The 25,572-nt window shown below is 40.4% G+C and overlaps 1 protein-coding gene across 2 annotated transcripts in view; it reads left to right on the top strand.

Annotated features, from left to right (window-relative positions):
* furinb (furin (paired basic amino acid cleaving enzyme) b) overlaps positions 1–25,572 on the top strand; it is a 93,475-nt gene that overhangs the window by 56,897 nt on the left and 11,006 nt on the right. For both annotated transcript variants that reach the window (XM_005942814.3, XM_005942815.3), the window contains exons 7-9: positions 14,182–14,270; positions 16,733–16,905; positions 21,179–21,391. In XM_005942814.3, coding sequence (XP_005942876.1) covers positions 14,182–14,270; positions 16,733–16,905; positions 21,179–21,391 — 475 coding nt within the window. The remainder of the gene's footprint in view (positions 1–14,181; positions 14,271–16,732; positions 16,906–21,178; positions 21,392–25,572) is intronic.

The following is a 25,572-nucleotide window of genomic DNA, read 5'->3' as shown; positions in this document are numbered from 1 at the left end:
GTATTTCCCCCCACCTCTAAATTCTTGACAAGGTAAAAATTAAGGATAATTCAGTAGATCACTCTATTGGCAAGCTCTCGCTAAATGCAGCCACATTCATATCATTCTATTATTCACACGTCGAAACTACACACTACCGTGCAGATTTTCAACGTTTTAATTTTGTGGTGATTCATTATTCTCTTTTGTTTTGTTTATAACAGCTTATATTCGTTTTTTTCCAACAAAAAACAAATAAAGACAAATGAAGAGAAAGGTTTGAGTTTCCCAAGGCATACAGTATGCATAACCAGGCAATTCAGCTCACCTGGTTACTGCCCCCTCTTCTTCAAATGTATTCAGCCACCCACATACAATATACTCTGTTTCTCTAACTTCCCTGTGGAGAGCTATTATCTCCTATAGAGAACCTTTCACAGGGCTTCATTAACTGAGATCCATATGCCTGCATGGGAGAGTGTGTAGTGACAGTCTTTATCAGAAAATGACTGGCATGCTAAACAGCCTCATGTCCTTGATTACAAATCAACCCATCATCCTCTGAATACTGAATGGTTAAACTCAAGGCTAAAGGTTTAGTGGCTAATCTGGATGATGGCATTGAGAAAGACCAAGAAAAGTGTTTGCATGCTTCTCTTGCCCCAATAAATTCCTCTGTCCTTGGTGGAATGTGGCTATTTGTTTCTCTGATCATGAAAGCACTTCTTCAGCAAAAAGACACAGACTAGAGGAATGTAATTGTATCCGTTCTGCACAAGCCTCGCATTTTAATTTTAATTTTATTAAATTATTAATTTGTTCTGACATTACTGGGGGCTGGGCAGACACCCCCTGCATCAGATGGCTGCGGGATGCGTTACATTTTTTAAGAGGTAAAGTAGTATGTAACTTTTATTGGGGCTCTTTTTTCCTGCTCCTTCAGTTTCCTACTTGATTGCTTGCAGATAACACATTAAAGAGAGTGTATATTCTTACACATATTCTCTTTAAAGGTTTTTTGATCATGCATGCACTCACCAGCCACTTCATTAGGCATACCTGTTTAGCTATTTACTCAAATATCTAGTCAGCAACCCGGTACATATGGTCAAGACAACATGCTGAAGTTCAAATGGAGCATCAGAGTGGCGAATAGGGGTGATTTGGGTGACTTAGAATAAGATATGGTTGTTCATGCCAGATGTGCTTGTCCTAGTATTTCAGAAACACTGAGGTATAAAGAGGATGATCTGTAAAACGAGGAAATATTCAGTGAGCGGCATTTCTCTGGGTAAAACTGCCTTGTTGATGCCAGAGTTCATGGTAGAATGGGCAGACTGCTTCGAGCTGATAAGCTAATAAGACAACAGCAACTCAAGTTCAAAGCCAATTGTTGCACCCTAGGTATGCAGAAGAGCAATTCTTTGAAGCTCTTTGATGATCAGACAGAAAATAAACTGAGGTTTGTTTGTTTTTTTCTTTAATCATGTGAAAGTTGCGTTGGTAGTTAATTCATGATGTTACCTTTACTTCACCTAATTATACTTAGAGAAAGAAAGGTGAAAGGTCACTCGCTGCGGAGGCAAAATGTTTGTGTTTTACTGTCAATACAACTGAAAACATTTTTATGTCTTTGGGTCTTATTATGTACTTAGCGGCTGAAAACATAGCTCAATCCAATTTAAATTTGGACTGAACACCAGAAAGAAGGAAAAGAGTTAAATACCATCTGCAGGCACTGTGTCCTTGGCCAAGACAAGTGGCTAAGGCCTGAAATGAACCTCATTTTTGTACCCGAATGCAAATAAAAATGCCCGTCCTGTTATTTGGAAATCTACATCCCTTCTGTACATAGGCTGAATGCATATCTAAGACTTTATGGAGGTAATAAATCTGTGTCTTTGGAGGCTGATGCAGGAAAAATCAAAGCTGAAGGAGGGTACAAATCAAAGTAGACGGCTTCCTGATGTGTTGTCTGCTTTAATGCTTCTGTTATAGTGTTTGACACAGCAGGTCGTACCTGGCTGCGTTGACTTTGCTTACGAGACATTTTAGAGCACAGCATTTTGTGGAATTGGCATTGGTTGAACTGCTGCTATGTCAAGTGCGTTTTTCAGAAGTTATTTTAAGTCAAACAATAGTGCAGTCCGCATGTGTCTGATTAGTGTGCATGTGTTCTTTCTCCTTCCCCTATTAGTGTACATGTTTACAAGTATACTCTGTGCCGAGTAAATAAACAACCAAAGTTTGCTACTAATTTACCAAAAGTTTTATCAGACTTGGACATTACCTGAAACATCGTGGGATGAATAAAGAAATATTTTTTAAAAATTGCAGGGGGCATGTGCACAAAACCTTATTTTCTCCTATTTGCTCTGGCCCATTGCATGCTGAAGATAAATGCTGTGTTCTGTTTACACCGAGTTTATCAATTCTTGTTTAGAATGCTGCCAGCTTCTATCTAGCCTGAATACTGTAATTCTCCTTTCCCTTGTCTGTTTATTCTGCTGGGGAAAGCCTGTTTATTTTCCTGACAGCCAGGCAGGCTTGCGAGAGGTGAAGTTGGCAGAGAACCCACTCTTAAACCTGAATCCTCTGGCTTTCTGTTTTGAAGATATTACTTTTGCTAAAGAAAAGCTTCTTGCAGTATGAAGCTGCTGTTTTGTAAACATTTTAAATGGGTAATTTATAGAGATGGACCGATCCGATATTACGTATCGGTCCGATACTGACCTAAATGACTGGATCGGATATCGGAGAAAAATAAAAAATGTAATCCGATCCATTAAATATCACGAAAGCACCTCACAAAACTTGCAACACGCCGTAACTCACCTCAGAACGTTAGCACGTTGGAGCAGTATGCATCACGTGATAGAGCGGCTGTGGCATGCGGGACCTGTCGGTGGTCTGGATAGCATGTGGAGCTTCGCTAGCAACCTGGCATTTCATCTCCGACAAAGTTATCCCCGAGAGAAGTAAAGCAAGTGTGTAAGTCCATCTCTGAATGTTTGTAAAGCATTCCCACGCTAAGCTTAACGAGCGACTGCCTCTCGCTCTCCGGCTGGTACTTCAATCGTGAAACTGCTTAAATGATCAGCTGATCAGCTTTTCTGTCGCGAGTCCGTCTTTGTTTTTGGCCCACTTCGCACCAGAAAGAGCAAACCAGCGGCTGAACAACAGCAGCACGTTTAAGCTTGATAAGCTGTTGTTAGAATTTATTTAATATTACTTTCTACACCAGGATCTTTTTCTACGTAGCTGACGGCTGGTAACTGTGCAGGGGCGGATCTAGCAAAGTTTAGCCAGGGGGGCCGATTGTGCCCCCTTTTCACTGTTCATGCCCTAAGACATACTTTTCTTTCTTATTCTCATTTAAAATGTCGAGCTTTTAATAAATAATTATCTGACACCCAAAGTTTTAATTTGATGCAAAATGAATAGAAGTCAATTACTGTATATAGTGACTATTAAGTCTAATATAACCCTAGTAAGCTATAGTACTTTTTACTTTGGGAAGGTACCATCTGTGCAGTCTGCAATTTTGTTGAAGAAAGATGTTGAATCTATTTAAATTTCTTGAAAAATAATTGATTTCTGTGCATTTTTTTTCACACTGCATCAAATTAAGGTTGATTACGTCGATTAAGCATCATGAGGTGGGCGTGAGGGGTGGTTCCCTATTTTTTATTTATTTATTTTTGTTGTTGCTGGGAGTTGGAACCCTATTAGTTAGGTTGCTTAATATTTACGCTAAGTACTCTTTAAAATACCAGAATAGGGATGATGGTGTAGGTTTAAGTTTATTAGATTGATCAGTATTGCTGAACTATGAATTTTTTTTTTTGCATACAGGTATAACAGAATAGCTTTAGTGTAGTTGTTGTTTTAAACTTGAGTATGAACTTGCAGACTTGCAAAATGCAGCAAGATATTTTAAAAAAACAGTTTTGTTGATTAAAAAACACTATATCGGATTCATATCGGTATCGGCAGATATCCAAATTTATGATATCGGTATCGGTATCGGACATAAAAAAGTGGTATCGTGCCATCTCTAGTAATTTATGGAGGTGGTGAGCCGGGTTCATAATTTATGAGACATTACTGATCACCTCGACTCAATCAATATCACTTTTTTTTTTCTCTCGGTGTGTTGTTTAATAGACATACAGTGACAGACTGATTTTGGACCAGTTGTGTTTGCAGTAAGTGGAGGAAGTCCAGTTTAACATGCTATTCAGGGTGAAGCTTTTTGCTTTTTTATACAAAGTTACTTTTATTAGTATAAATGCATTTATAATCCTTTAAATGTGCTTTGTTGCACAGATGATTTTATGTAATTTGTTTAGAGACACACTGCACTATTTTTCATTTATTGTCTTTTCAGTTGCTCCATCATTTGGTTAGGCTCGTTTTAAGCTACGATAGTAACATTAAGAGTCCCATTTCCTCTTCCACCACATTGCTTCGTAAAGCAGAGTAATGATGATTTTTTAGGGCAGGGGAAGTAGCACTTGCCTAATCTCTATTAATAGATATATGCATATGCAGACTCTGTATGGAAAGACAAGTAGATTTTTTTTGTCCACCTTTACTCCTCAAGTAATCAGAATACTATTAGGAAACAAATTTCAGGAGGAGTTGTTTACATGCAGGTAAGCAGTCCTTGTAGAGAAGAACAGAGGGATTGCATTTGCTGAAATGCAATCTGGCAACCATGAATTACCGTCTGACAACGATTTAGGTTTTTGTTAGCTTTTTGAAATTCCTCTGCATCTTAAACAATAATCATTGTCTTGAGCCAGATATCCAGGTTACAGTGGGAAATTAGCTATTGCCCCAGAAGGCTGAGTCAGCTGAGGAGACGATGGGTTTCTGGATTGTTACAATGCTACTGAACAGTAATAGTACAAACAGAATGGGCATTTTGATATCTCGTTCTCTTCTTCTTCCTAAAACAAGATGTATTTCCTTCCAACTCCACATAAGTTTCCTCCCACACAAAGACATCCAAGTGAGTTGGATTAGAAAGTGTGAATTGCCTATAGATATGTTGCCTATGAATATCAGTCTAGTTACAGACTATTTAAAGTTTCCTTCTGATGGACAGTCAACTACCCCAACATACTTCCCTGCCTTCTGTCCATTGTATTGGCTGCCATCATTATAAGAAGGCAGACAAGAAAAGGATTCAATGCATGTTTACTCAATGCCAAGGGTTTAAAACGTGAAATATTAAACAAGCTCATCTGATCTCCTCTACAAAGCTTCAAGAACCTCTGTGTTCATCCACACAATGAAGCTATTTCTACTTCTCACTCCACTGTAACCATTTGAACAGACCTGCCTAAGGCCACAGCTGAGCTGAGTTGAGTAGAGCAGAAAATAGCCTAATCCTTTTGGCAGCTACAATGAACGGACCCTATTCAGTCCCTCTAAAACCAACTGAGCAATGCCAAGACTCAGATCCTACAGTTTAGCCAAGCATTCGTTAGACATTAGTCTCACTTGATGATGCATATTTTGACACACATCCTCTGCGTAACAGAATACAAACACAAACTGAATGTGTATGTGTGGTCACATTCATCTACCATTTGTAAACATAGATTCTCGGCGTTGGAACAGATTCGATTCAAAGTGCGTTTACGAGAAAGTATTTCATGTCAGCACTGAAAGGCAAAGCCATACCAGCCAGGCAGCCGACCAGCAGCCTGTTCATTTTCTTTTCTGAGAAAGATGTGAGGATAATTCATTAGGATTGTAAGAGGCATCAGTAGTGCTCAGAGAAGCCAACTGCATTTATTTTGGATGGCTCAATAGTTTTCCATATGCGTTTGTTGCATGATACAGATGTAAAGCCCAGTTGAAAATATAAATTTATCACCAAAATTAAAAAAAATTTTATAGGTCTATATAGGCTTCAAGCTGCTTAATTTTGTAAGAGCCTATACCATCCTTCTTCTAAAGAATGCTATAGGCTCTAGTCAGTGTTCAGAGAGATAATGAAGGAAAAACTGAAGGACCTCCCTTTAGTATTTAGAGAATTTCACCAGCTCTTACTATGGCTGCCCTGCAGACACTTCCAGGTTGCACCTTCACTTCAACAAGCCAACATCAGAACTGTCTTAAACATTAATACTAGAACCTGCAGTAACAAAAACTGAAAACCGTTTAACACATTTAAATATTTGGTTTGATGAGTCTTGAAATATGTGATTATTACGGTGCTGTAGGGATTAGTGTCTTTCTCTTGCTCATTGCCACAGTATTACCTGGACGACTCTAAAAATGGTAAACAACTAGATCGGGTCGAGTGATTTGGCAGGATTATGTTTCAGTAATAAAATGTCTTTTGTTGTTCTAAGGTTACCAGAGTACTCTTAATGTAAGCTTGCAAGAATATTGCTAAATTATTGAAGCACCCCTTTAAGTTTGTTTATTAGTTTTGTTAATTAGTTAATGTGAAGGGGGGGAAAGATACAGTGATAATATTTTACCATTCCTGATTGGCCAAAAAATGTAACAGCACTCCTCCCAGCCCCCAGCAAGAACTGAAGTTGGTCACCAAGAGGTCCTTGTGCCCAAGTAACCACCTTGGTTTCGTTCAAGGTAAAAGCAAAATGAGAAATCTGCAGAAACATGTTTTTTTCTATTAAGATAAACCTTTTATAAACTTCTTGTTGTCACATTCTTTTAGTCAGGGTCATGGTCATATCAGCTGGTGGAATCTAACACAGAGCTGTGTGAGCGTCAGAACCCCGTCTGTAAAGTATTCTGCATGCCCACCTTTGAAACCAAAGCTGTACTAAGTACAAACACATATACACTTTCTGGTTACTTTGTGAAGTATACCTGTTGGATGCTTGTTGTCACAAATATCTAATCAGCCGATCGTATCACTGCAACTCGTTGCATCTAGGCAACCTGGTACTAGAAAAATGTACCTAATAAAGTATGTGTGTGTGAGCAGCTGACCACCGTGATTAGTGGATTTCCTTTGGGGGTTATTAAAAAGAATAAAAGGCATTGGCATAAAATGTAACCTCTTCCATCTGCTCACTAAACTATCACCTTTTTTGAGATGAGATGATGATGAAATGAGATAGCCTTTATTTGTCAGTTGCAGGTCTTTTGCCCACAACCGAGATGACAGACCTTGCCGACCGTACATACAAGACACAAACATCACATTGGGGAGACAGGTCAGGCTAGGTAGCAAGAAAAAAACATCGAAATGTGTAACACAGAAGGATAATACAGGAATGCACAGATATCAACACACCATAGCACAATAAACACAGACAAGCAACATGGGAAAGAGTTCCAGTGTGTACATCTGATCTGGGACCGCTGCAATCTTTCGACTGCACCTCCAGCTGACCCGATGTCCACATCAGACGGGAGGTGGCGTTGGATCCGGGGTAGGGAGGGTGATGCGTCAGTGAGTGCTTATCAGTATCAGTATATGTATGTATGTGTGTGCGTGCCCATAGTTCAGCTGAGACAGTGTCCTTCACCCTGCTAGGCTAAGTAAACAGTCTTCCAACCAACCCAGGTGGCCTTGCATGGAATGGGAAGGAACAGACTCAACACAGTCATTATCAGGGAGTTTTTGTTCGGCTCCAGCCGGATTATGATGGCGAATTTTCTTTTGCAACAACTCATGAGAATTTCAAAGCTGTTTTTTAACACTCCGACACTGGTCTCTCAATCTCCCGTTGGAGAACCGCGAGCTTCCCCATGATGGTATCAAACTTGCGTTCCGTGGTGTTGTCATTCTTTTGCTCAGAGAGCCGATTCTGAGAACTCACGACTGCAGTTTTCTTTTCAAAGCAAAGACAGTTTTAAAAATTGTGATGGTGGCAAAGCTAAGATTCTTACGCTGTATTTGTCACATCTAAGAAGAGTTTTCTTTTGCAGAATTCTTTTATGTTAGTTGCTATTGTTGCATTCTTTATATACAGTACATTTCATGATGTTATTGACTCCTAAGTCCGAGGTGGAGATTGTCTTGTATGACATGTCTAAATTCTCCAACAAATGACAGGGCATTGACTTTCCCAAAAATGGTTCCTTGTCCTGAGGATGACAGATAAAAGCATTACCTCTCTCTGTCCCTTTTGCTTCTTCTGATAAGATAAGGGGGGTCACATTGGCTGTGTAAACAGCATTTCTACTTCAACAGCCTTTTATCTAAGCTTTGTTTGGTCTTTTCTTATTCTAAGCTTATTTTAGTCAATGTATGTAGCTTCTGACATCCACCAGTTCACAGAGCAGTGATTTATTTAGTGTGATTGTCTCTCTGCAGAATGAACCGTTTTGAAAGTGTTTCATTGTCTCGTCACGTCTTTTGTGCAAACGTCAACTTTTACCTACTTTTGAAACTACACTTACACCTACCCTCGCTACTTGACACGTCTCCGACGACTCTTCCAATCTATTTTAAATGGATATAGAATGGAGGCATTCAGTAAAGTGTCTCGGAAATCATTTAATTTCATGGACATTTGAAAGATAAAATTGTGGCTTCATCATAAACCCTTTTGTGTGCTCTGGCACGTCTGAGTCTCTCTGGATATATTAAGCTGTCTGGCTGTTTTTGCTGAATTCGATCCAGATCAGCCGCTCTATGTGCATGTGAATATGCAGACAGTATTCGAAACATTTACATTTTGGTGTGCACAGCCTCTCGATAAAAGTCTTCTCAGGCCTCTGGCTCTCTGTGCACTCTGCCGCGCTTGGCTGAATCCCCTGCCTGGCATCACATCTGTGGCTCCATGGTCTGAGGATATGTGCTGTCTGGAGCGTAAAGGCTGTTTTGTGATGCTGTGGACCAAACAACAGCATGTGCATGCAGATATTTACCACTAAAGGCAGTGGAGACATTAATATAAAGCGCTAATTAAAATTCCCTTTTCAGAATCCTGGACCTTTTTAAATCCAATACTATGATTGTTTTATGAAAACATAGCAGTTTTGCTGATGTAATTAAAGGAAGCCGAAAACGCGTAAGACCAGTAAGGATTGTGGTGTGTTTTTTTTGTTGTTGTTTTTTAAACAAACCTCAGTGACAGTTGGCACATGAATCTGGTTTTTTTTGCGAAGTTAAACTGCAAATGTCTGCATGTAACAAGGCGTTTTCTTGGCCAAGCCATCTGGCTGTCCATAGTGCTGACGATGTGTGATCTTAGCCATTGCGGGTAATGGCACGCTCCCTGGCCTGCGTAATAAAGGACAGCAAAACATCTCTTTTAAAATGAATTCTCCCTTCATTTTTACTCACTCCAAGGAAATTATGACCACTGCAAAGGGACAGTTGTAAATTGCTTTAATATGTAGCAAAATGTCAGGTTAAAACAAACAAATGCGAGTTGGATTTATAATTTTTAAGTCTAATTTCCAAAAACATAAATCAGTAACTGCATTGAATACCTTCACATTAAAGCCTACACTGGTGTGTAGCAGTGACCCACTGCTGCATTAAATTACAGCAGAAGCACTTAGTGTTTTTTATGTTTTCAAATATAGATCTCTTCTATGATTGTTTTATGTTAAATTGGTTCCTTAATATATAAAAATGTAGGAATTTAACTTGTGGCAGGTCGGGCCAGGTTAGCACTGATCGCCCAGCTTTCTCAGTAATTAAAGAGAACTACACCCTAGCATCTGCCATCAACATAAAATCTTCTCACTCATACTTTTGTTGTGTGGAAACGGGTATTGTCGCAGTCACACTAGTGGTCTTATGGCTCCATTTTGTATGATCTGAAATGACTGACGGCCACCATTCAACACCCACTCTGCGCTCGCAGCACATAATAACACACTGATTTGTGTGGACGAGCTTGTAAAGCCAGCCAGTGAGACGTTTGTCAGACACGCAATTGTGAGCTAAAATGTAATGAGTGGGCAGGTCTGTGCCTCTTTAGTGCTCTGATTAGACAATGGGTACTCACTAAAAGGTCTGCTCCCCACTTCACATGCAGACAGAGATGTCCTGTTGTACAGAAAACAACAGCCCACACTCTGATCAGCTGAGACTATAGACTATGCTGCAAGCTTTTACTATAGCAAATGCTCTGATACAATAAGATGACCGATTTGTGTGTCTGTATAGCAAGTTATAGCTTAAGTTATAAAGGGTTATAAAGTGTTTTGCTGATATGGCCTCCCCATCTAACACATTGCAGTTCAGCTCATGTGTGTGTGTTCCTGTTTAGACATCTTTGTGAGGACCAAAACTGGCATTCTACTATACTTGTGAGGACCAACAGTCATTTGTGAGGACACACACGTTGGTCCTCACGAGTTTAAAGGCTTTTTTGGGGCTCAAAATGTGGTTTTAGTGTCAGGTTTACAATTAGGTTATGGTTAGGTTTAGGGTGAGGGTTAGGACTAGGTATTAATTTTTGATGGTAAGGTGTTGGGGCAGGACAAGTTCCTGCCCCAAGTGGAGGAGTTTAAGTATCTCGGGTCTTGTTCACGAGTGATGGAAGAAGGGAGCCGGAGATCGACAGACGGATTGGTGCTGCGGCTGCAGCGATGTGGACGCTGTACCGGTCTGTCGTGGTGAAGAGAGAGCTGAGCGTAAAAGTGAAGCTCTCAATTTACTGGTTAGTCTACTTCCCTACCCTCACCTATGGTCACGAGCTGTGGGTAGTGACCGAAAGAAGAGATTGCGGATACAAGCAGCGGAAATGAGCTTCCTCCGAAGGGTGGCTGGCGTCTCCCTTAGAGATGGGGTGAGAAGTTCGGCCATCTGGGAGGGGCTCAGAGTAGAGCCGCTGCTCCTCCACATCGAAAGGAGCCAGTTCAGGTGGTTCGGGCATCTGACAAGGTATGTCCCACCGGGAGGGGGCCCCGGGGCAGACACATGACAGGCTGGAGAGATAATATCTCTCGGCTGGCCTGGAGGTTTTCAGAAGAATTTCACTCGCATGTACTGTACCAGTGTACCTGCACATGTGATGTGACAATAAAAGTGATTTGATTTGATTTGAGGTGCTAGAGGAGGTGGCTGGGGAGAGGTAGGTCTGGGCTTCTCTGCTCAGGCTGGGATAAGCGGGAAAAAAATGGATGGATGGTTTGGGTTAAAGATGTCGTTCAGCCATCACTAAGATAGCTGAACCACCGTGTGTGTGTGTGGTTCTTTAAATGTGCCAACTGAGTGCTGCTGTTTATGTAATATGAAACTAGTTAAGAGCAAAACAGTGTAGTTCAATTTAGCAATGACAACTTGTTAAATGCATTTGTGTTGCCTTATATCCTGCCATATGTGCCAAGGTGCTTCTGTAAGAGCCTGTGAAAAATAATCCCTGTTACGCAAATTGATTGCTTGTTTAAAAATCACATTAAGGTTTGTAGTTGACAGCTTAGGTCATAAAATGAATGATTTGTAACAAAGTTCAGCTTTGGGGGTTTTTTTTGGTTGGGTTTCCACATCATTCTTTTTTCTGTTATAAATTGTGACTTTGTCACAAAAACGACATGGGTGGAATAAGTAATAACACAGCAGTGATTCTCTGCTAAAACATATCCGAGTGAACAAAACTGCGAGTTAGCGGGTGGGTAATGTATCACAGATCCACACAAAGTCTAATCAGAATCTCAGCTGGAGGTGTAGCCACACTCCCGCCCTGTGAAACGACTTTGTCCTCTGGCTCATCATAAGCGAGGTTAGGAGATCAAAAAGGAAGTCATTTTTGGCTCCTGTGTGGCAATGCTGTGGATGTAATTAGCTTTGTTCTGATAACATACACTCAACACATCCCCCCCGACAGGTGTGAAACACTGCACTTCCTAATCAGATACCTGCACTGTAATCAGGAGACAATCTTAATGACCTGTCTTAAATGCCAAATGCTCACTTCTGTTTCCCATCTCATCACACTGCTTCTCCCCAAAAGTCAATGAAACAAATTAAATTCTTTTCCGGTAATGACTACCTTTTTGCTTGGAATCATGCAAAGCTCTGCATTTTTCAATTAAACTCGCCATTGTTTATAATAGAAAAAGATCTAATAAAGATATTGATAAAGTGTGCTTGTAGGGGGTTGGAATAGTTTCCATTTGTGAATTTTTGGTCTGTTTGACATGTAGACAACGCTCTATAGGCAACCTGTCTCTTCTCTGAAACTCAAGACTGGTTCAAGGAATTATTGATGGACTTTGTGAATAATTCATGGGCATTGATAAAGTCTCGTATTTCATTTGGATGGCCTGTGGCCAGTGACTGTCAAAGGTAAAGTTAGTTTTTGACAGGCTTTTGTACTTGTCCTCAGGTTTCTATTCAGTCTTTTTTTCGGACTGGAAGACCTATAGCCTGTGTCACAAAAGAAAATATTTCTAATACTTTTTTTTTCTTAAAACATTGAGTGATGCAGTACCTCAGCACTGTTTCCTCACAGCAAGAAGGCCCAAGGTTTGAATCTGCTTGCCAGCTGAGGCCTCACTATGTAGAATTTGCGTGTTCTCCATGTGCCTGCACAGAGTTCTCTCCGGGCATTTTGGCTTCGTTCTGTGGTCCAAAGTTATGCATGTTAGGTAAACTGGTGATTCTGGGTTAGGATTTTTCTGCCTGTTGTCCTGTCTGAATATTATGTACAATGAGTTTAATACTACTTGTACATGTTTTTATAGTATAGTATACTGCTATATACACTATACACTGTATTAGATACATCTTGCTAATGCAGGATTTGACCCTAAAAAAGTTTTGGAAACATTCCTCAAAGATTTTTTCCATGTTGACATGAGAGCATCACACAGTTGATGCAGATTAGTCGGATATACATCTATGATGAAATTCTCTGATTCTATCGCATCCCAAAAGTGCTCTATTGGCTGAGATCTGGTAACTGTGGAGTCCATTTGAGTACAGTGAATTCATTGTTATGTTCAAGATACCAGTTTGAGGCCCAGCCAGTGAACTCACACTGAACCCAAGAATGAATGGTCAGAGTTGCATCTGGTATAAAATCTTTGCCAAATTAAACATGCGGATCATCAAGAATGAGATTTCCATACTAGTTAGCAACGAGCGCCTCCGGTGCAGTTGGCCAGCAGGGTACCGGTGGAAATTGTTGTGCTGTTGGCTGAAGACAAAGGAAGAGGAGATGGGAAAGGCAGGTGAGAGTAGGGACTTTAAATGTCAGGACCGTAGCACAGGACGAGGGCTGGCTGATATGATCTAAAGAAAGAAAATGAATGTAATGCGTTTTCAGGAGACCAGGTAGATGGGAAGCAAGGCCAGGAGTGTTTGAGGTGGATTCAGACTGTTCCACCATGGTGTGGACAGGAAGCGAAATGGAGTAGGAGTAATCTTGAAGGAAGAGTGTGTGGATAGTTTTGTGGAGATGAAGAGAGTTTCAGACCAGGGTGGACAGGATTAGAAATAGTGTATCAGCTCAGGTTGAGCAGTTTGGAGACAAAGTTAGAGAAGCAAGGCTGATGGTTTGGACATGTGCAGACGAGGGATAGTGAAATTGGAAAAAGGATGCTGAATATCAAGCTGTCAGGTCGGAGGAAAAGAGGAAGACCTCAACTGCGAACGTTTGAGGCTGAAACTTGAGGGGGAGAAAAATGTGCGTTTAAGACCGTTAAAAATGAAAGTGCAAAAAGTACGATTAGAGTAACACGCAAACATCATGTTGGATTTATTAAGTCACAATTTCAGTTGTTTCACAGAACAATTTTTCTTTTTTTTTTTTGAATGCTATATTTGCAGCTCCTCTTTAATAAAGCACCCCAACAGTTTTTCACTTGTTGATACTTATCGTGCTCTGTGGAAAAGAAATCTCATGTGTCCTTTATGGTTCTAATTGCACATCAGGTTCACCACAGAGGTTACAGCTCTCTGTGTTGTTACAAGTATTAAATTATACGGCTGTCTAAATGAGAAGCCCTTAAATGTCAAAGGCATATCAGGCTTTTTGACATCTATTGTTAAAGCTGTAAGACATGCGTGTGCCGCAGTTCTAACGAGGGCCAATGGGCTTGTGTTTCTCTTTTGATTGCGTATTTATTTTTAGCAATACTTTAGCTGCCCTGTTATTTAAACATCCAGCACAGCTGGAACATTAACTGCCATTTTCGCTAATTTTATTTAGCTTTCAGAGCCTTTGTGGGGTTTTTTTAATGTTCTTTTCTTTTCTTATGACCCATCTTTTCATTCACTTTCACCTTTTCTCTTGCCAGGCATGGAACACGGTGTGCAGGAGAAGTTGCAGCTGCAGCAAACAATGGTGTATGTGGCGTGGGTGTGGCCTATAATGCTAAAATTGGAGGTGAGTTAAGCACACGATTGATATTTTTCATTTGGCAGAAGGTTTAATCAGTATTATACTCATTTAAATGAGTTTATGATAATTTCACTTAGAACTGATACAGAACAAAATACACATTCACCATTAATAACTTGGAAGTTAATGTCTTTCTTCTAAGATCTCTGGGACTTTGGGGTTTGTGTCAGAACGACAATTTTGCAGCAGCTCAGGCTTCGCATTATATTAATGATCCAGTGATAGATTTTAAAGCTAATATCCATAATGTTTTTTTCTGGACCACTGACTCTCATTTACTGACTGACTGACTCTGTATTGTTCAGATGTACAAGTGAGAGTGTGCTGCAAAGATAGGCAGTATTATGCAGTGAATAGTTCTTTATCCAAAGCCTGTGAGATGAATTGCTTTTGATCATTTGCTGCAGTTTTTCTTGCCTGGAAATAAGTAGATCATGACTTAATTAAAACTCCTATGCTCCAGTAAAACAAATAAAATGGTCACTGTAACGATTTCATCCCTGCATTTAAAGCGGTTAGGTTCATGTTCAATGTTTATGAAAGGCTCAATCTGATTTTCTTAATTCGTGTCAGTGCTTTCATTGTGCTGCCCTCCACCTTTATTTGGCTCTCCACACAAAAAGTAATATTTTTTAAAATTAATTTGTTTATTTTAATCAAGTCGGATTTCCAAAGTTAGTTAAACTGTTGATACATATTCATATGTTTATATGAAAGTTAGTCAAAATTAGACTCTTTGGGGAGAATCTTTTCCAATCAGTAATTAAGCTGTCAGCCTGTGCAGATATACGTACAGAAAGATGCTGTATGTAGAGCAGTTCATTCAAATTAAATCTGCGAAAACAAATCAAGTCTGGAAGGATTATTTTTCCTCCTGAATATTTTTGTGTTTGATAAATTATTCCAAGAAGGCCTTTAGTAACTTTTGTCATCAAACAATCTGTCAATGCCATGATGGCAGCCAACAAGACTCAGCGGAGCCGGTGGAGCCCTGAGCAGCCTGTTCACAGATGTTACTCATAACTCTCCTTCTTTGTCTTCATTACCATTCATCTCCCGACAGAGCCGCACATTGGCCCCGCTCTCATAAATTATTCCTCTGTGAATCTGTTCACGTCACGGCATCAGTGGATTGCTTATAAACAGCTGTGATTCGCTCCCAAGCACTCAAGTTGTGTGTGTTTTTTGTGTGGGTGGGTATGCGTGTGTGAGCAGAAGCAGTCGTGTTTGTGCTAAAGCTAAAATATGTGTGTCCTTACAGAGTAATAATTAGCGATTAGTACTTAAAACCTGTAATTGACCCTACTTAGCTCACTCTGTGTTTCCTCTCCATCTACTGTACTTGGTTTCCTTGTGCCTGCACATACACTCATAGCTGCACCGGTAGCTGCTACCTGTGACTTAATAAAGCTGCAGGGAATTCACGCAAGTGTCTTACTCAGGAATCATCAAGCCGCAGGAAGCTGATGAGAATTGTTACGACAGTAATTACCTTTACTGCTGCAGTGCAGCCCTCGCGTAACGATCACAGAGCAAACAATGTGCTTTATGTTGCATGTTTAGCGCAGTTACGTTTGCTTCGGGCTGCTTAGTATTCAAAGACATGTTGCACTGAATGCCTGCGCCAACTCTGTAATTACAGCCTTGGTCACATCCCCACTGGTGTATGTTTGTTCCTACAGGGTTAGGCAGGTTCGCTAGAACGAATTATTGAAGTCTTAATGCGGGGACGTTGTCAGTCTTAGTGTATCCTCTGAGGTCCGGGGGTCCTCTAACAGTAATGGACCTTATTTGAGGGTGGGTTATTTCACGCTTCTCTACAGCTATTAATGTTCAGAGGAATGATCTGAGGCTGCTCACATCAAAGACTCAGACAGGTTTGCGTTCAGGTATGATGAAAGGTGACATGCGGCGCTACCCTGTGGACACGGCAGACTGCTGAAGGCTCTGTAAACTCTCAGCTCATTTTTACCTGTGCGTGTGTGGCTTTCTCTCATCTGCAGACTCTTGGATTCTTCTGCTTGTCCTCTCTATAGGTTTTGGTGGGGTCAGGAAGGTTGGTTTAACAACCCCCTGGGTTTTGTTTACATGATGCTTAAATAGTGTAGTATCCACCAGAGCAGCATCCGTGGGCGAGCTTTGTGTGCTTACTCATTAAAACTGAGACTCTGTGAAGTCTTGGTTTCCTTGTGAAGAGCTTGGTTTTTCCGGTTTTCAGTTTTCTTGTGTTTTTCTTTTTCCAGCTGGAGAAAAAAAGAGAAAGAAAATTTACGTTCTAACTGATTCGCTTGACTTTTTTCTTCTTTTTCTTTTTATCAACTTACGCCTGTTTTGTCTCTAAGGTATCTCACAACTCCCTCTGCCGTCTGTCACACTGTCACTATTTCTTCATAACTTTCTCTTCGGTAACCTTATCTAAACCCTCCATTGTGTTTTTGTTTTAATAGGAGTTCGTATGTTGGATGGGGAGGTGACAGATGTAGTGGAGGCTCAGTCTCTTAGCCTGAACCCTCAGCACATCCACATTTACAGTGCCAGCTGGGGCCCGGAAGATGACGGCAAGTCTCTGGATGGCCCTGCCAAGCTGGCTAAGGAGGCTTTCCTCCAGGGAATCACCAAGGTCAGTCAGAGCACAAACATGGTCTTTTAATTTACTAATGTCTTGCATTTCTTATTTATAGTATCACTATCAAAGTCACATCACCTCTTTAGTGTAGTCAAAGGAGCTTGCAAAGAAAGTGTAATAAATCAACATTCTGGGAGACTCATATTTACTTGGTTTATGATGAGACGCCATCAAGCTTAGCTCAGCTTAGCTTACAAGCTGTGATCAAAAGGCTTCACAATTACACACAAAATAAAAAAACAGGAATCATCGTTCATTTAAATTTAGCTGTAGATTGCTGCCTGTGCAGAAGCAGTTTTAACCACTTATACCTGTGTATCTGAATGTCCTCTACCGCGTTTGCTGAGGCTCTCTTTAATTTGACTTTTATCTTGGGAATGAGGACAAAGTCAGAAGGAGCCAGTAAAGTAAAGTAATGTAGGTGGTCTGCAAAGACTTTGTTGCTGAGGCCAAAAAAACTCCCTTTCAATGCACTTTGTGTCAGTGCGTGACGGCCCCCAGTATACTTCAGTTTGTTTCCGCTGAATGTTCTACCTCAGATGTTACAGTGAAACTTTCATTGACAGTCTGACCCTGGGGGACACATTCACGGTGCACAACCCTGTGAATGTCAGAAAAACGATGACCACGCTCCTGGTTGAGCTTCTTACCTGATGCACCGCCTTCAGGCTTGGACACAGCAGACGCTTTCACTAAAACCAGCTTTTTGATCTGTGGGTAATAGCCGGAGACTCAGCTCTCATCGCAGCTGATGATGAATCTCAACATGAAAGCCGGGTCAGATTGACACAGAAGGTGGTATTTTTTATTTGCCAAAGTTTTAGACCCAAGGTGAAATTGGTCTGAAAAAGACTTCCCAGGAGTTATTTAAAAATGCCAGCTGTGTCCAAAGCAGTCCAGAGGTGCACAAGAAGATGATCTTAAGTGAGAGATGGGCTCAATTTAAATACGATGAGTAAGAGAGAATGTGCTTGGCTCCAAAGATTCAGTGTAAACATTCAGAGTGGTTGATTTTTACATGAAACTGTTTTTATTGCATCACTGCTTGTTCTGTGTGCCTTTGCTTTCCACAGTGATAAATTACTGAAATGCAGAAACCTCCAGATGCAAAAGTGTTGGAGATAGTTTTGGGCTCATGTTAGGCCAACAGAAACACAAAACAACAGGGACACACACTTTAACACAAAGACCAGCTGCATTCTCTGATAGTTGTCTTGTAGCTGGTCCCAAAAATGTTAATCAGTGAGTTTCAGAGGAGCAGTAGGTGGATTTTGTTGCTTTTATATAAAACTAGACTGCTTGTTTAAGCTCTTGGCTCACTTTGCAAAGAAGCAAAAAAGTGTGTGTGTGTGTGTGGGGGGGGGGGTTATAAGTCAATCCAATCCGATATATTTTTGATTTTATAGCAGTTATAGAAGTTAAAGGACTCTTCTTCTCTCTTCTCTTCTTTTTCTCTTCATGCCAGGTAGGTTTTACCTTTTTCCCTTAATAAATTAAATCATCACTTAAAAACTGCAATTGGGATACATTTTGTTTAAAAAATTGTTTCAGTGCTGTGAAACATGCAACTGTGAAAAATATTTTTTAAAAACTGAAAAATCAAGAAGTGCACAAAGACTTTTTCACAGTAGTGGTCTTTCCAGGCGTAAATCACCAAAAAGTAATCAAGCGAAGCCTCATGATTGCCAAGCAGCTGGTGATGGTAAGGAGAAAAAAGTCTCTCTTTTCCAGGAAGAACACTTTAATAGAACAAGTCAGAAAAGTTCTGGACAATTTTCTACCTGTACAGTCAGAGCATATTACTTTTTAATTGATGATGGCTTCCCAAGACTGAGGAGAAGGACAAACTCAAGGTTAGTTTGCAAAATTGCCCTCTGCTTAGTCATTCAAGCTTGAATAGAATAAAACATTAAACAGTTTGGACTATTATCTAAGTCTAATACCAACATTTTTCATGTGTCAGTATGTGGCATCAAAAGACGTTATGAGAATAGGCTAATGATTAATGTGAGATGGGAGATAACAGAAAGAGAGGAGCAGTCACTGATGCGGAACAACAGTTACATTAAAACTCTGCTCTAATTGGCATATAAATTAATGAAAATTTTCAGTGAAACCGAATGACTCATTTATAGAATCCCATAATGCAAAATGCTCCTGATATCATGGTGTGTTAGTGAGGAAAGAGTGCCTCACAGCAACAAAGCAGGAGCTGACTGGTTCAGTGTGTGCTCTCCTGGCAGCGAGATAACCCTTGGCACTGGACTGTTATCATCTGGCTTCTGTAACCAGCAACCAGGACAGCGTCAGGCCATAAATTAAGAGTAGTATGTACAGCTTCTATAGCCTCTACTGTTAGGACACAGTTTGATTTGGACTGCATCCCCCAGCAGATGTAGTCTTATCCTGGATTCCTTTGAGAGATCATTTGCGAGATGGGGATGTGGGAATCCATTAAGAAAATTAAATGGATAATCATTTTAAAAACGTACTGAACAAGCTTAGTTAAAATTTGTATTGGCATCCTATTGAATTTCCTTTGTACGATTATGAGCTTAACATTTCTGTGATTAGTCATGCCGGAGACGGGCAGTGTTACAACAACAGTGATAAGGAATAAAATATTCCAGCATCTTATCTTTACTAGCAAGATACCAAGAAAATCAGTTAATTTAGTTTTATACTTGATGTAAAAACACAACAATGATACACACTGGTCTGCTCAGTCAGTATGATTAACGATGAAAGAGGTACAAAACAGAGGAGCGGAACAGGCAGTACAACACGTGGTGCTCTTAAAAGAAAAAGTGAATAAAATAAATGATGGCACATAACGAGAGCCCAGAGTAAGTCCATTAGCAAGGTACAGAGGAGGAGTTGGTAAAAGAAAAAAATCTGACTGAAAACTGGTAGATTTTGTGTGTGTGTGTAAGTGTGTGTGTGTGTGTGTGTGTGTGTGTGTGTGTGTGTGTGTGTGTGTGCGTGCGCACGCGCAATGGCATACATCTGTTTTTTTTCTCACCTAACTAATTTCTAACTGATTCATTTTCTAATGACAGAATGTAATAAATATTCAGTGGAAATATGAGCTGTGGGGAAATTCAAGTGAAAAGTAACCTTTTAAATTACTGGCATTTTTTTCTTCTTTTAAAAACTGTGTAATAGATTTACAATCAAAAACAAAGAGAATACGTTTTAGCACCGTATAAACCGTATATTTTCCGAGTGTACTTTTTACAACCTAAAAAATAAGATCAGCAATGACAGCAGTAGGTAAGAGTTGGTAATCCCAATTAAAAGTCTGTAAGACCTTAGGAAAGGGACACTGAGTGTTGTTGTCAACCCAGAGCCTATTACAGAGCTGTGGGGTCCTGACAGTCCCGCTGTCTCTGTCTCTTCGTCCAGCTTGGCCTCAGGCGGCAGTCATCAAGAATGGGTCAGCGGGCCTCGGGCTAAATATCACCAACATATTGAGAGAAAGAAGGTCAGCTTTGCAGGAAGTGGGCAGACACAAAAAAGAATAAAAAAAGAAAAAGCGGTAAATCTGTTCTAAAATGCAATAGTAAGCAGAGCAGCAATGCCAAAATTCTGAGAAGTGCATACAAATTCTCTGCGATTTGTATGCACTTTAGCTGCTCCAATTTTATACCGACTAGAGGCGGTCGATCGATTTCTGCGGCTTTCCAGCAAATAAAGAGTTACTCTGATCTAATCAGCTGGAGACAAATGTAGCGTTTGTGTGTCTGGTCACAAATGGAGCAATCAAATCTTCGCTTGTATTCCTGAGCTGACAAAGAACACCCTTTGTTACTTTGCTAAAAGGGGTTGGTGAAATTTTAATCCGAGCCAAGGATTTCTTGGCTCTTGTTGTGGTTCCAGACCCAGCTGGACCGAATGTACGTATGTCTCAGATAGTGTGTGTAATTTAGGAGCACAGTCTCTCTGCCAGATATCATGTTGTCATTTATCAGCCCTGAAATTATATTCAGCTTGAATAAATTTGGTAATTACATTTCCTCTGTTTGTTATCTGATGTTCTGCTGCAATAAGTCGTTTGACATGATGATGTATTAATAAGAGTTGTGCCTACAGCGCCTCAGTGTTTCTAAAAGAAAGCGCATTAACGACAGGCCGTTTAAGTATGGAGACAAACGTCTCTGTCAAAGCCGATTTTTCATACTTGAACCAGCTCCTGATAGCTTCTCCCTCTTAACCTTGTCTGTTCCTGGACTCCAGCCACATGAAGGTGTATGTTTCTGCACCACAGGGACGCAGCGGACTGGGCTCCATCTTCGTCTGGGCTTCGGGTAATGGTGGCCGGGAGCAAGACAGCTGTAACTGTGACGGCTACACGAACAGCATTTACACCCTGTCCATCAGCAGCACCACGCAGTCCGGCAACGTGCCGTGGTACAGCGAGCCCTGCTCCTCCACCCTCGCTACCACCTTCAGCTCTGGAAACCCGGGGGAGAAGCAGATAGTAGGTGTACAAACACACACGCTTACATGCACTTTAAAGATCTCAGATTTTGTGTAGGATTGTTTTTAATACTTTGAATCTTTGGCACCCTGTAAATGTCAAGTTTGACAGCACAGCTACACGTCCCGCTTACCAAAAGTTCATGCCGACGCATCCAAATTGAACCCGTTTTGAGTGTTTATACACATTAATGTTGTGTCTCTCAAATAGAAAAAAAAAGACTTCAAAATGTCAAAGTCTGAGTGATGTGAAACATACAATGAGCAAACACGACAAACACTGAGAGATGCCATGATTCCCTCAAGCTGCTTGTCACCCGAAGAAAGACTTGCTTCAGGGACGCAGAATAACATAAAACAACCATAAATCTGCCATTCCCTCCAAATTACACCAGAGGCGTGCTGCAGGCAAGTAAATACAACTCCAAATGAAATGGGTAGAAGTGAAGTCATTTTAAAATATACATGAGCACTTGCGTTGTATTGTTGCTTTAGCACGCAGAGGCTGCCGTTTGGTGCAGTACCCAGTGAGTTTATGCAATTTCCGTTTGTCCCAAACTAGTATTTATTTTCACTCTGTTAGATTTCTGTTTCTCACAATCATGCACTACCAAGTGGCTCATTTTGTGAGCGTATTTGGTCACCTCCATCTCCAGAGATTACACATTTTTTTTCCAACTGGAGCGAGAGAAAAGCAAAACATAAATTCCCGTTTTTCTAACTAAAATGACAGCAACGGCACTCGGCTGTAATTAACTTCATCTGTTGTGCACACCTAGATGGAATAAAATGTGGCTGTTTGCCAAAAATAAACACATTACCACCGAGTGGCACAAAACACAAAGTTCACTAATTGGCCTTCAAGGCACAGTGTGCTGTTGCTACAGAGAAAAAGTAAATACGCTATATTTTCACAAAAATAAGGCTTTCAAATAATTAAATGGCACAATTAAAGCACTGATTGTTATTTTACTAAAGGTTAATAATGTTTTCTTATTTTGAAATTTTATGAATAATAATGTGCACAGGTTAAACTGTAGCCAGAGCTACAACTAGTATGTATTTATTGTAAATGTAGGTGGGGGTTTTTTCCAGTTCACTCAATGAATTGTTGCATATTCTTCCTCATATATTCCTGATATTTGTTGTCGTCTGTCTTACCTTTGTTATGATGCTCTGTCATGTCAGGTGGATTCTGAAGTGGTTGTACAGGCCGCACCGGATTTTAAGCCGTATGCGTTTCACTTGTAATATGAGATATTTACACAGAAATATCACACATGAGGATTTTTAACGTTTAATTTAATCCGTAAGGTAACATAAACATGGTAACTTAAACGTTATGGTAACTGCAAATGCTTTTTTTTCTCGAACAGCGCCTGTAACACGGCTACCTTTAAGTATACGTACGTATCGGAAACACACAAATTTCGTTGCTTATGGTTTTTTTACAGAACAGTGCACAAACAACATTATGTCGTCTCTTAACAACTGGTAAAAATATATACCGTATATATACTACTTATCAATTTTATTGGTCTACTGTTACCAGGCAAAATGTTTTTGGCCGCTTGAAAAAAAAAAAATGCATTAGCCGCACGTCAGTATAAGCCGCAGTGTTCACAGTGTGGGGAAAAAAGTAGCGGCTTATGACCCGAAAACTACGATAGACCTGAAATGGCGATCTGTCGTGTACTTGTGGCAGACCACTCAGATGGTGGTTTAATTTGGTTTGCTTTCTTCTGTTGTTGCCTCTTTTGCTGTGTTCTTTTAGTTCTGATCCCTTTGGCAACTTTTGTGCCAGTTTTAGTCACACTCCACCAGATTGTGCAAACAGAAGCTGCTTCTTCACAGTTGTCAGTGTTGATGTGGCGTGCCTTCATGTCACACTTTCATATGTCCTTGAACCTCGAGTCCAGGTGCCCCGTGGGCCTGGCACCATGGGGATTCAGCCATCATCTATGTTTCACATGGCCAAACCGGCACATGTGGCATTGCATAAGCAGCTTTTGCATGCTGGAAGTCTCAGTTTTGTGCGACTCTAGTTTGAGATATTTTGTCCTTCTATGTGATTCCAAGGCTTAGACAACTTAGACGAAAGCTGTTCTTGCTTCGTGATGGGACTATGTCCTCCAAGTAGTCACTGCAATACAACAGGTGCTCTGTAGGCACAGATTTTTGTTGCTAGGATTAGCTTCTTGTTTTTCCACACTGAGTTTTATCCACATCCTGACCCATGACCGTGGTGTTTTTGATGCTTAAAGTAAGGCCAAATTCATTTCAGGCATGTGAAAACCTATTAAGAACCTCAGAACCGACAGCATGAGTAACTATTCCAAAGTCATGAGCAAACATCAGCTCATAGATCTGCTGCTCTGACTTGCTCTGACTTTTGTCTTGGCTGGTAATATTGCCAAGTTGAACAGTTTGCCAGTGTCAGTTTGTGAGTGTCAGAAGGAATTTTGTGAAGAAGATCCCAAACAGCGCGACTGCTCAGATACTTTCAGGAGCGTTTCCACTTGCAAGGCAGCTGATGCCCTTTTCCAGCTTGTTCAGTGTTGGTTCTGCATCTCACTTCTCCAGTTAGCTGAGGAACAGTGTTTAGTGCAATTTCTGTGACTTTGTTCTCTGTGCCATATATTTCAACTTAGCATTCCACCAATCTCTCCATCTGTTTATCTCCACCAGTGATAAACTCACCAGCTTTGGACTTGAGGAGCTGTTTCGGAATCTGTTGGACCCGTTGCTTTCTTCATTCCTTCAAGCATACCTCTGATGTTTCCAGTATCAGTACGTTGTGTGTGCATTTCATAGCAAAGCTGCACCTGGTATTTATTAGCACAGCATCTAGTTGTGCTGTATGTCTGCCAGCTCTCAGATCTTCTAGGCTTTGCTTCTGCTTGAACGAGGCAGGCCTTATAGCTTTTATCAGTGGCTTCATTTCTGGCCATCAGCATCTACGCAGTGAGCATTCTTCCTCCTCCTTTTCCCAAACACTATGACAGTTCTATCATATGTGATGCTGCTTATGGAGCCCCACAGTTCAGCTGCGTTTTCAAAATAGTCAACATTTTGTGGAAGATTTTGATTTAGAGTATCCAGATTTTTCCCATTTGTATTTGATTTTATAAGAAGCAGGTGTTGAAGTGTGCAAGGGTTTTATATTCTGGAATAATGAGGTTTCTCTGGTTGTACTCTCAGCTTGCAGCACCTAATATTCCTAAAATGAAATCTCAAAATATAGTAACCCTATTAGTCCTTCATATACTTTGTGCTTTTGGTGGGAGTTGTCCAGTTCGGGAGACATTAGCCGCAGCAGTGTCTGCCTACGCTTGAATATAATTTCATTTAATGGATTTTGGCTTGTGGCACATATTTGTGAATGAATGAATTGCAGAACCATAACCCAGCTATTGTGGGCAGTGTGAGTCACAAAGAATTTTCTTTTTTCTGTATACAACTGCTTTTGGTTGGCATTACAGCTTAGCAGAGTGCCAGCAACATCAGCATTTGCATCCTGTCATGAGCCTGAGCCACTTGTCACAGACACAGTTTTCTCTTAAATGAATCACCTCACAACATGGTTGGTGGGTTTTTCTTTTGTAACGGGATCATATTTCGTGGGGGGGGGGGGGTGTTTTGAATGGGGGTGATTGAGTTTTTCAGGTGTATTTTTGGCCATAAGCCGATTGCCATTTAGTTCTATTATATTCAAGAAATGGCAGACGTCCCTATAGATGTTATCTCTAAAACTGAGCAACTCACACCAGAATAGTCTCGATAGATAAATAACACTGAATCTGATCTGGGACCTTTTTCTATTTCTAACCTGCTATATGAAAAACTTAATTTGTCTAGTTAGAAAAAAAAAATCAAAAAATGTCGAGTTTTCAGAGTCATAAAACCAAGAAAATGTCTAAAAAGAAGCTGCAGATAGTCTGAGCTGTTATTTACAAAAGATTTCACTCAATATTTAAAAAAAGATATTTTAAGATGAATCAGTTAACTTCCAGCATTTAATCTGTTAAATATTATTGTTTCAGTGTTATTCTGTCCAGGTCCTATATCTAACAGCTGGCCTGTGCAGACACCTGCCCTCCCTTTGTTTACCCCTCTGACACATCTTTCCACAGATAATGGTCATTAACGCCACAATCTGTCAGGCCAAAAGTTGCAAACCAA

The sequence above is a fragment of the Haplochromis burtoni genome, unplaced genomic scaffold, assembly GCF_018398535.1.
Source record: "Haplochromis burtoni strain Fernald_Lab_line unplaced genomic scaffold, NCSU_Asbu1 Contig_350, whole genome shotgun sequence".
Classification (NCBI taxonomy): domain Eukaryota; kingdom Metazoa; phylum Chordata; class Actinopteri; order Cichliformes; family Cichlidae; genus Haplochromis; species Haplochromis burtoni.
Note: the sequence above shows the minus strand (reverse complement) of the source record. Positions and strands in the feature narration are given on the sequence as shown.